This window comes from Protopterus annectens, chromosome 8.part0, assembly GCF_019279795.1.
Source record: "Protopterus annectens isolate FY-2018-M chromosome 8.part0, PAN1.0, whole genome shotgun sequence".
NCBI lineage: Eukaryota > Metazoa > Chordata > Ceratodontiformes > Protopteridae > Protopterus > Protopterus annectens.
Window position 1 is genome coordinate 1,397,403,164 of NC_056741.1, and position 12,512 is coordinate 1,397,415,675.

At 39.3% G+C, this 12,512-nt stretch overlaps 1 protein-coding gene across 6 annotated transcripts in view; it reads left to right on the plus strand.

Moving 5' to 3' along the window:
• The window catches only part of HOATZ (HOATZ cilia and flagella associated protein), a 437,779-nt gene that overhangs the window by 263,164 nt on the left and 162,103 nt on the right, over window positions 1-12,512 (plus strand). For 5 of the 6 annotated variants that reach the window (XM_044080987.1, XM_044080985.1, XM_044080984.1 and 2 more), the window contains exon 4: window positions 5,973-6,032. The exons of the other annotated variant lie outside the window; for it this stretch is intronic. In XM_044080987.1, coding sequence (XP_043936922.1) covers window positions 5,973-6,032 — 60 coding nt within the window. The remainder of the gene's footprint in view (window positions 1-5,972; window positions 6,033-12,512) is intronic. 6 annotated transcript variants of the gene reach the window in all.

The following is a 12,512-nucleotide window of genomic DNA, read 5'->3' on the forward strand; positions in this document are numbered from 1 at the left end:
AGCTCTGGGTTAAATATAGTTTTATATGTTAGGCAGAGATCTCCTCGGAGTAGGCAATATGCTACAGAGTAAAGCTGGAGTTTTTTGAGACAGTCAGTGTAGGGCATCTGTTTGGTGCCAGTAATCCTCTTTGTGAGGTACTTCTGTGGCCTTTCCAGCTGCTGCAGATGTCTTGTGAGATATCTTCCAAAAGGGATGTTGTACTCTATAATGGGTCTAATGAGTGCCGAGTAGAGGGGAACAATGACCTCCTTTTTCCTGGATGAGAACTCTTTTGTGATGAGGTGTGCCACGTAGAAGGATTTCCTGACTACTGTGGCAATGTGATTATCAAAGGAGAGACTACTGTCCACCTGGGTCCCAAGGTCTGTTATCACACATTCGGTGTTAAGTAGACTACCGTTTATGTGATAGTTCATGGGTACAGAGTTTTTACCAAAGGGGATGACAATACACTTGTTGGCATTGAGCTTGAGGCCTTGCCTCTAACACCAGGCATCTGTATCAGTGAGGCCCTTCTGTAGGATGTCCACATCATTTGGTGACTCGACTATGGCTCCTAGTTTGCAGTCATCTGCAGACTTCATTAGCCAGAGGCCTTCTGCATTAGTCTGTACTTCAGAGAAGTAGATACAAAACAGGAGAGGTCCTAGGACTGAACCCTGTGGTACTCCACTTGTCACTGGTTTGAAGTCAGATTTGGAGTCTGTTTATTTTACAGTGTGGGTTCTGTCAGTAAGCCAGTTGGCAACCCATCTTGTGACATAGGGATTTATACCTAGTTTAGTGAGTTTAGCTATAATTCCAGAATGGGGGATTGTGTCGAAAGCCTTGGCGAGATCAAGATAGGCTGTGTGAACCACCTTACCCTCATCTACGGCTTTGATGACTGCCTCAAAGTAGTCACAAACCTGAACTGGGTGGGGTCCGGAGTTTGGAGGTTACCAATGTCTTTGTTTATGAGTTCCATGATGATACGTTCCATGGCCTTGCAGACCAGGCTCATCAGGCTAATAGGGTGATAGTTCCTGGGATCAGTGGTGGTTCTCCCTTTGTGGAGTGGGATAACAGTTGCTGTGCACTATTCAGTGGGCACAAAGCCTGATGTGAGACTATGATTGAACATGGTGCTTAGGTGGGGAGCCAGTTCATTCTGAAGTTTGTGTAAAACGCAGCCTGGGATGTTGTCCGGTCCCATGGATGCTGTGTTTTTGGTTTTAGATAGTGCAGCTTTTACCTGCATAGATGTGATTACAAGGACTCTGCATTCTTCCTGTACAGATCTGGGCCCTTTAGGGGGTGAGAGGGGGGTAAAGTTAGTACTGAACCTATCTGCCAGGATGTTGGCAATATCAGTTGGTTCTGTAATTTTCGTTCCATTGTGCTGTAACTCAGAGCAGATCTGGGTGTTGCCATTGAGATTCTTGACATAGCTATAGAATGCTTTGTGGTTGCCCTTAGAATCAGTGGCAATTTTGTTTTCATAGCTAGCTTTGGAGGATCTTATAAGGGATCTCAGCTTCTTACTGAGGCTGACAAGGGAGCTCCTCCACTCATGGGATTTTACTCTCTTTTGCAACAGTTTCTTCTTTGTGTTGTAGAGTTTGTTTATGGCAGGGGACCACCAGATTGGCTTCCTTTCTTTGGAGGATAGCATCTTGGTTCTGTTTGGGATAGCACGATCCATGCACTCGTGTAAGTGCTTATAGAGTCCATTTGTGTAAGATTCAGCTGTTGTAACAGTATTGTCCATCTGCATGGGTGTCATGAAGTTTGCCACTTCTGTCTTAAGAAGCATGAAGTTGGCTTTGGAGAAATTTTTTACCATGGTTTCCTTAATGGTGGGTGGGGGTGGGATGAGGATATCTAGGGTGATTAGCTTATGGTCGGATCTGACCAACGAGGAGTTGATTTCAGGTGTGGAACACCGGTCACTCATGTTGGTAATGACTAGGTCCAGGATATTGTTGCCCCTGGTGTGGGTGTGGATAAGTTGATCCAGGGCATTGGAATTTATGAATTCCAGAAAGCGTTGAGTGAAGGAGATGGTACATGAGTAGTTTTCCCAGTTAATGGTGGGGGTAGTTGAAATCACCCATTATTAGGGTGTTTGGTTGAACCGTAATGTTTTCCAGTATATCAAGAAAAGAGGAGTGGAAATCCTGGGGCGTGGTGGGGGATCTGTAGTAAGCTACAATTTGGATTGTAGTTTTGCCCAGAGTTAGTTGCACTCGGATAACCTCGGATGCATTATGCTGCGCAGCTAGCCTGGAGGTTTGGATATCCTTAATAAATATGGACACACCTCCGCCTTTGGTGTTCTGGTCCAGGTTAGCTGGCTGAAAAGTGTGGTCTAAGTTATAGCTTGGTAATGCAGGAGTGCTCTCTAGTGCCTTGAACCAGGTCTCAGTCACTGCACAGATATCGATGTTCTCCATTTTAAGGAGTGCCTCGAGTGAGTGCATTTTGAGATTTAGACTTCTAGCATTGAGTAGCATTACCCTCAGTTTTTGCTTGCTTGTTCCTGTTATGGTTGTGAATTTGTCATTTGAACCTTGCCTAAAAAAGGCACTACAGGGGCAGCAAGAGCCTTAGCCAGTATCTGGAATCCCAGGGGTGACAGGTGCAGGCCATCTCTGGCAAAGCATCGTGGTCTGTCTACCATGTCATCCCAGGCAGACAGATACTGGATCCCCTTAGAATGACACCAGAAGCTTAGACAACTGAGAAGTCAATCATTTTGTCCTTGTACTGCAGTATCATTCTGGGCGATGGCAGGATGCTACTCAGGGCTAGAGTCATACCTGCCTGGGCTACAAGATTGGAGAGCTCTTCCATGTCTCTTCATGTAGTCCAGGGAGGTATGGCTCAGGTCGCACACACCAACATGGACAATGACAGAGTCATATTTGTACTTGTTGTGGAGTGACCTGAGTGCTTGGGTTATGTGGCGGATCCTGGCACCTGACAGGCAGCTGACAGTAACCTTCTCCTTGTTTACCCTAGTGAGTAGGACATCAGTGTGCCTGACTATAGAGTCACCTATAACTAGTGTGTTGGATATGCTGGTTTGCCTTATGGGCTGTGGTTTATTGGCACACTGAGTCTGTGGGCTATGTGTCATTTGGGTTGTGTTGGGGGTGGAAGTTGCTTGTGTTTCTGCTTTGGAGATCTCTGTTGCTTGAGCAGATTATTATTGAGAGCCTCTGCAAATGTTTTTGTATTTCTGTGTGTGGATTTTGGTGGTGTAGGTTTAGTGGGACTATGTGATGAGTGTGGTGTGGTGCAAGTGTTTACCATCTCCTCTTGACTGTCAAGTTCAGTCTTGGTCTGAGGGAGCTTTGCCTCCAGTTTGGCTAGATAAGTGCATCTCTCACAGGTTGTGGTGTTTGGTGGTAGGAGGAGAGGGTTGTCTGTGTCCATGAGGCAATTGTTACATTGACTCAAGATGCCCAGATTCATCAGATAGACAGGAGAGAACACTGGGAGCTGACCCTTGGACATGCCTGAATAAAAAACTACTTTCCTCTGGACAAGTGAGGAAAGTGAGTATAAGAGCTGTTTTTCTCTAAACAAGTGAGGAAAGTAAGTACAAAAACTGTTTTCCTCTAGGTAAAGAGGAAGGTATAGTGCTGTAGTAATTTGTAGCTTATTTGGTGCTAACAACAAGTTCTAAACAAGTGCTGATCATGAACAAGCAAATTCAAGTGCTAAAACTAAGAATCTGTACCTGGATCTTGTGGCAGATAGACTACCAAGTGTTTACCACTCCCACTAATAAGCTAGAATGCTTCCCTCCAACACAGAAAGACTTGGGAGCTCAGAAGCTTACAAACAGTCCTGGGTACAGCAAATCTGTATCTGGACTAGACTAGTTACAGGAAATGTGGAAAACAAGCACAAATGCAGGCTTTTAAACCAAAAAAGTTGAAAGAGATGGAAAAACTGCCCAAATGGTCAATATACTACAATTTCTGGGCCAGAAACCACTCTTGCGGTAGATAGGCTACCTAGTGCTTACCACTCCCACTGATAAGCTAGAAGGCTTCCCTCCAACACAGAAAGGCTTGGGGGCTCAGAAGCTTACAAGCAGTCCTGGATACAGCAAATCTCTAGCTGGACTAGACTAGTTACAGGAAAGTTGAGAAAAGAGTGCAAACGCAGGCCTTTAAACCAGAAGGTTAAAAGAGATGGAAAAACTGCCCAAACAGCCAATAAACTACAATTTCTGGGCCAGAAACCACTCTTGTGGTAGATAGGCTACCTAGTGCTTAACACTCCCACTGATAAGCTAGAAGGCTTCCCTCCAACACAGAAAGGCTTGGGGGACTCAGAAGCTTACAAACCATCCTGGATACAGCAAATCTGTGCCTGGACTAGACTAGCTGCAAGGAAGATGGGAAACAAGTGCAAATGTGGGCTTTTAAACCAGCAACTTGAAAGAGATGGAAAAAACTGCCAAACGGCCAATAGACTACAATTTCTGGACCATAAACCACTCTTCTGGTAGATAGGCTGCCTAGTGCTTACCTCTCCCACTGATAAGCTAGAATGCTTCCCTTCAACACAGAAAGGCTTGGGGGCTCAGAAGCTTACAAACAGTCCTGGATACAGCAAATATGTGTCTGGACTAGACTAGTTACAGAAAAGGTAGGAAACAAGTGCAAACATGGGCTTTTAAACTAGAAAGTTGAAAGAGATGGAAAAACTGCCAAATGGCCAATAAACTAGACTTTCTGGGCCAGAAACCATTTTTGTGGTAGATAGGCTACCTAGCGCTTACTACTCCCACTGATAAACTAGAAGGCTTCTCTCCAACACAGAAAGGCTTGGGGGCTCAGAAGCTTACAAACAGTCCTGGATACAGCAAATCTGTAACTGGACTAGACTAGTTACAGGAAAGGTGGGAAACAAGCACAAATGCAGGTTTTTAAACCAAAAAGTTGAAAGAGATGGAAAAACTGCCCAAATGGTCAGTATACTACAATTTCTGGGCCAAAAAACACTCTTGTGGTAGATAGGCTACCTAGTGCTTACCACTCCCACTGATAAGCTAGAAGGCTTCCCTCCAACATAGAAAGGCTTTGGAAGCTCAGAAGCTTACAAACAGTCCTGGATACAGCAAATCTGTGTCTGGACTAGACTAGTTACAGGAAAGATGGGAAACAAGCGCAAATGCATGCTTTTAAACCAGTAAGTTGAAAAAGATGGAAAAAATTGCCAAACGGCCAATAAACTACAATTTCTGGGCCATAAACCACTCTTGTGGTAGATAGGCTACCTAGTGCTTACCACTCTCACAGATAAGCTAGAAGGCTTCCCTCCAACACAGAAAGGCTTGGGGGCTCAGAAGCTTACAAACAGTCCTGGATACAGCAAATCTGTATCTGGACTAGACTAGTTACAGAAAAGGTGGGAAACAAGTGCAAATGTGGGCTTTTAAACTAGAAAGTTGAAAGAGATGGAGAAACTGCTAAATGGCCAATAAACTACCATTTCTGGGCCAGAAACCACTCTTGTGGTAGATAGGCTACCTAGTGCTTACCACTCCTACTGATAAGCTAGAAGGCTTCCCTCCAACACAGAAAGGCTTTGGACGCTCAGAAGCTTACAAACCATCCTGGATACAGCAAATCTGTATCTGGACTAAACTAGTTTATGAATGGAAAAATGCAAAAGATAGAGGATAATAAAATGTGTGTAAAATAATGTGTCTCTTTTAAATTAAATTAACCGGTGATTATACATGATCTGTTAGTTTACTAAAATGATCTCCTACTTCAAATAAATCTTTATTGTCTAAGTTATGTAATCTCCAGAAGGGAAAAAGTATGTATATATGTGTTTGTTCCATGCAGTTACTTTTCAAGAATAATCTACAATGTTGTTGAATTCTTATTTCAAGTAGATCCAAAATAGATAAATACTTACAATTAAGTAACCTTTCTGTTATATTGTCTCTAATGTTGCAGTCTAAAAGAAGAGATGAAATTATAGCTTTACTCAAGAAGCAAAGAGAAGAACGGATAAAGGTGAAATTGTTTTCATTTTGCTTTATTTATTGATTAAAATATGAGAAGAAAAGTTTTGCAATTAACCCAGAGAAAGCATTAAATAAATATGAGTATCACTGCATTTTAATAAACTGAAAATGTTATGGATATATCATATACAAAGAAAAAAGATACCATACTATTATAAACAATGAACAAAAGACCTAAACCACAAATATTGTAATCCTCTTATGAAATGTTACTAGTCCCTGCAGGTATTCTCATTGTATTAGCTCCCTTGGGAAATTTTTTTTTCTCATAAGGTTTTTCTAGATTCTAACCTTCTACTTGTATTTCATACGGTTTTGTGGAAATAATTGGAATTGTTTTAATAACAGGAAGGGACTTGCACCTATGAAATAATCAGTTTGTTAAAACACTGGGCCATTAGACTAGTAAAGGATTTCTTTCTTTATTTTGCTGCTAATACCTGTATTTTGGCTTTTGCATCATTTTCCTGCACTTTTGCCTGGTGACCTCATTTTACATCCTGGCACAGTCTTGCAAATTTCCTGTATTTAATGTATACCCTCTTCTTTCTTTTCCATACAAGTGAGTAGGGGATTACCTGCACTGCAGATTCTAATCAGACAACCTGCTACTTATATTGCTTTTCTTTTAACCATCTGCCACTTTATTTGTTTTGATCCATTTCATTATGACCTCCTTTGTAAACAGTCTCATATTGCTTACAGTGACTCGTTCACCTCTAACGTTTGCTATTTTTTCATCTTTTATTATGTATTTTTCACAATTAAAATCAAAAACACAATAATAAGAACAGAACTAGTGTTTTATATAAGCAACTAATCCACTAAAAATGCCATAATCCATCAGTCACAGCTAACATACCTTAATAAGCACTTTCTTTCTCTTTGAACTTCATCAGAATAGATTCTTATGAAGAGACAGTATAACTAACCATGACATAGTACATCAACTTCACAATATAAACTTTAATTTCATCATGATGGTTAAGAAAACATTAATTTAAAAATGCCTACGATATAACAAACATTTAGTATGTTCATTTAAACCTGGTGAGTTTTTCTTTTTCTTTGTCTTTTCAGCTTTTCCCGGTTAGGGGTCGCCACAGCAGAACTCCGGTCTGCTAATGATTTGCAGTTGATTTTTTATGGTGCCGAGTTGCCAGCCTGACCCCCAACCTTCAGCAAAGGCACACCCATTCACGCATGTCTTTCGAAGGCCACTCGACTGCGGGAAGGACATGCAGACTCTACACAGAAGGCACTCCAGCCGAGAATCGAACAGGAGAACCTCTTGCTGTGAGGCAACAACACTAACCTGGTGAGTAATCTGCCTTAAAAATCAATAGCCATTTAAGATTCTTGATTTCTAGTCTAGTATGTTCAATTACAAAAAAATAAAAAATATATAAAATTGCCCAGATACTACTAAATGTTTATGCATGGCATTTGTTTAATCCTTGGTCTTAATACATGTAATATGTTTGTAGGAGCTTTCTAGTATTTTTACCTACATGAAAGTCCTCATACTTGGAATACAGACTGCCCCACTTGATTCACATGTGCAAAGTGTCAACCCAAAATAAAATTTATTCATGTGTGGTAAGTCTAAATATGTGCTGTTATAATAGAATCTACTCAAACTACATCATCTTAATGGAAAAGTCCCTTTTTCTTAATTACTACTAACCCCTCGAACTAAGTAATTATCAGGTTCCAAGCTAGTCTGAAGGCTGTGACCCTTCTTAAAAGTAAATTGTGTTACGAAACCCACTGCTTTGACAAAATCATCATTCCCTTTCAACGATTTTCCAATTGTCCTTAATAACCTGTTTTATCATATAACTATCAACAAACATATACACCTTGAAACCTACAGAAACATTCTTATTTTCCTTATTACAAATCACATCATTTTACAATATAAAATAGGCTGGAAAACAGCAGGTTTTGTTTAGGTTGAGATTATTCATGTTTCCAAATGCTACAAACAGAATGATATGCTATATAGGAAATTGGTTCATCTTTTTAATGAAACTGGTTAACAGGTTATAAAATTTTTAGTTGCTGAGTATAAAGAAAAGTTGTGCATTTTGAAGGATTTTGTTAAGAAACTTGATTTGCTAATTAATCATCATAGTTCTCTTTTATGATTGTATTATTGAATACAATAGTATATGGGCCAAATAGGCAGACATGTGGCCACTATTGTGAATAGCAAACAGAGAAAATTGATTAGAGGTTCTGAAATGCACTCCAGTAGTAAAGCATATCCATTGGACAATTTCTCCAATGGGTTTGAAGTGAATGTTTATGGCTTTAACCACCAAGGGGTTTCTAACCACATGGTAAACAACATTCAGGTCAGCCATCTTCTTGATTTTAATGAACCATCTGCTGACTCATTTCCACCATTAAGTGGGAACACTGTTGAATCTATTTTTGGTCACTTGAATCAAGTGTCAGAGACTCCCTTGCCATCTTTTCCTTTTCACAATATTACCTCAAGAAATGTAAGGACAAATCATGGTCACTTAAATGGGAAAGGGAAGGAAAAGGGAGAGGGAGGAGAATTTAGTTTCTGTCTGTTGGGATTCCAGTATCTATCCCGTTAAAAAGTTCAGTGATTTTGCTACTGAAGATAGGAACTTAGCTGTGCTGAGAAAAGGTTTTTCTTTTGCTCACTGTAACAGGACAAATGTAGTTGAAGTTGTTAAAGATCTTAAATTCTTTGTACACAAACGTAATTTACATTGCATCTCGCATGATATTGATTGTTCAGTCGCAAGTACTGGTCATGGTTTAAAGAAAAAAGTATGTTTAATCCCTCATTATGCAACACTTTGCAAGTCTTCTCTGATATATGTGAGAAAGACATTCATGATATAATTCATGCTCCATTTTTTAATAAGTTTTACAATATGACATCATCTGAGAGGAAAGCATTGTACGAGCTTAGGAAATCTAAAGGACTAAGAATAATGAAGGCAGACAAGGGGAATGGTATTGTCTTTATGAATAACACTGATTATATTTTTGTTTTGTTAGATATGTTGGTGGATACTGACTATTACGAACCCTCTTCTACTACTGTTATTAATCACCAGCTTTGTATGGTGGACACTGCACTTTTTGACCTTTTACATTAGGGTCAGATTGATCTTCAGGTTTTTGATTTTTTTACAGGTAGAGTTCTCCAAATGTCTCATTTCTCTTTGGATTCCCAGTACTCATAATATCACAAGTGAAGGAAGTTATTGAGGCTAACAGAAGTAAAACAGAAAATATTTCTCTTGTTTTGGGTTCTATTATGAATCCTTTAGTGCAAAGCTCCAATTTTTATTTGAAAGATTCTTAGGCACTATTAGATCTACTACATCATTATACTTTTACAGGTCATGAAAAGAGTCCATTCACTTATGATTTCTTTATATACCAGTATACCACAGGTTTAAATTTTCTTAGGAAATATTTGTGTAAATTTACAAAATGTAGTAGAAGTTTTGTTAACACCATTTGTCTGCTTATGGAACTTGTTTTGGACAACTTTTTTTTGTGTTTAATAGTGTTTATTTTAAACAGAAAAGAGATGTGGTTATGGGTGCGGGGATGGCACCCTTTTTTTGCTAACTTAATTATGAGTTGGTTTTAGTGTGAATTTTTAAGATCACACACCCTAACAAAATTTTGTTTTACAGGAGATACAGTGGTGATTTCTTTTTCATATAGGAAGGTAACTTAGATGAACTTGACACCTTTATTTTTGGACCTCAATGGGAGTATTCAGTTTCACTCCTAGATTAAAGGTGGGTTTGGTAGTTCGGTGAATGTTTTAGATCTTGACATTAAAATGGACACCAAGAAGTATACTTTTCATAGCAGCATTTTTCAGAAAACTACTTTTATTAATAGCTGTTTAGCTTTTGATAGCCAACATCCAAGGTTCATGAAACACAATGTTGTTAGAGGATAGTTTATTAGACTTAAATCGCCTGGTCAATAATAGCACCCAATTTGAGGATGAGGTTATTTATCTTAAACATTTATTTATGGATAGGGACTGTAGATCAGAGTGTGTGTTATACCTTTAAGAATCTTTCCAGTGAGTCAGCATGTATATATATGTAACTTATATGTATATATAAGTACTGAGCACATGCAAGCAAGAGTGCGAGTTTGAGTGACAGCCAAAGTGAGAGCATGCAAGTAAGTAGTCAGTCAGTTAGTTTAAGTTTAATGTTCCTGTCATCTATCCTGATGTATATGTATACAATAAACTACTTAATGGACTTAAATGGACACCCAAGCCTCAACATCTTCTTAATGCACATAAGAAGAGCGACATGGTGTCAGAATGGGATCCAGAGTTACAGCCATGAAGCAACCAGTTAAAGTTGGAGGAATATACAGAAGTGGATCATCCCTACTGCTCAAACAATTCACAAAACAGGTCATAAACTAATTCCAGGAACTAACACTTGCTTAAATGATTTCTTTTGTTATAAATATAAAATGAAGCACTCAGAACACTCAAAACAAATTTCTTATTAAATTAAATGTTTGAAACTGCAACACAGTGATAAAAAATATTTGAAATAATTACGAAAACATTTGAAACAATATGCATGACATGTACAAAAAAGGAATACAGCTGTATTTTTTTTTTACCATAAGCTACTTTTTCATATTAACTAAAGCTATTCAAAGTATCTGAAGTGTGCAAAGTGTTTGCAAGTGTGTGCAGTATTACAGGGCAGTTATTTCACAAAGTAAAGTTGTTTCAAAGAATAATTCACAAAGTACGGTTATTTCAAGGCATATTTCATAGAGTACAGTCTTTTGAAAAGCTTATTGTGCATTTGAATATTATTACAATTACCTGGTGTGTGTGAATGTTCGTAGATAATTACAAAGGCCAATTCTGCATTGTGTTTTACTGTAATCTGTGGGCATGGCAGAAGGATTTCACAGACCCACACTTCTTTTGTTTGATAACAATATTGCAAAAAATTGGAGAGTGTTTGAGCAGAGATATGATAATTTCATACAGGCTGCTTTTTCTTACAAAGATGCACATACAAAAGCATTTATTCTACTTAATTTAGCTAGTTCAGAGGCCATTGACAGAGACTATTCATTTGTGTATGCACCTGCTCTGTTTTCAAGGGAGGGGGAAGACCGCCATATAGTGGTACCAGCTTTAACAAGGGAAGACCCTGAGTGCTTAAAACATAAATTTAGAGACATGTGTAACCCCCAAATGAATATTACAATGGAAAGGCACTTATTTTACACAAGGGATCAAAAGCGTGGTGAAACTTGTGCAGCATATATAACTGACTTGAGAAATAAGGTTGAAACATGCAGATCTGGAGATTTGAGAGATGAGTTGATAAAAAACAGGCTTGTGTTGTTGTTGTCTTTCAGCTTTTCCCAGTTAGGGGTCACCACAGTGGAACTCCGGTCCGCTAATGATTGGCAGTATATTTTCACAAACGTGGAGGTGTCAGCTCGACGTTCAACCTTCAACGAAGGCACGCTCATTTATGCATGTGTTTCGAACACCCACCCAACCGCGGGAAGGACATGCAAACTCCACACAGAAGGCACTCCCCACACTCCAGCCTAGAATCGAATGGGAGAACCTCTTTCTGTGAGGCAACAACGCTACTGCTGCACCACTGTGTATGGTATTAATAATGACACAGTGAGAAAGATTTTGTTCTGAGATATTGATTTAACATTAAATAAGGCCATTGACATTTGTCAAATATACAAGCTTACAGAAAAGCACACACGTATGCTTACAAATGAGAATAGCTGTGGAAGACACAGTGACAAAGCTAATGTAGATAGTATGCACATGTGGTTAAAAGAAACAGGCTCAAGCACATGGCAGCTACTGCAGGTCCTGTAACACTCCCTTGAAAACCCCAAGTCTTTCCAGCAAATTCCAGACCATGCTCTGTGAAGCATAAGGGTGAGTCAGCAAAGTCAAAACATGTGCCCCACCTAGCTTCATAGTCTGCCTGCCATACTTGTAACCAATGCAGATACATTGCAAATACCAATAGTTATACACACCCTGAGACCAAGAGGATATATACATTTAAACACCATGCTAATTGTAAATCCACAAATTTAGTGTATTTAGCAGATTGTCAATCTTGTCGGACGTTCTATGTGGGCATGACGACTAGATCGTTACGCGAACGTATTAGGGAGCACACATATGCTATAACAAAAGGAAACACTTTGAATGCATTGGCGAAACATGTTGGGGACCAAGATGATACTCATAAGTTTAAGTTTTTAGTCCTTGAAATGGTAACCGTAGATGGCAGATTAGGCAACATTAAGAACAGGGTTGAAGAAAGGGAAGGCAAATGGATTTTAAAGCTACAAGCCCACAGATTTGGGCTTAATGATAGGTTTACTATCAAGCCATTTCTAGCTTCTAGACCCTTAAATC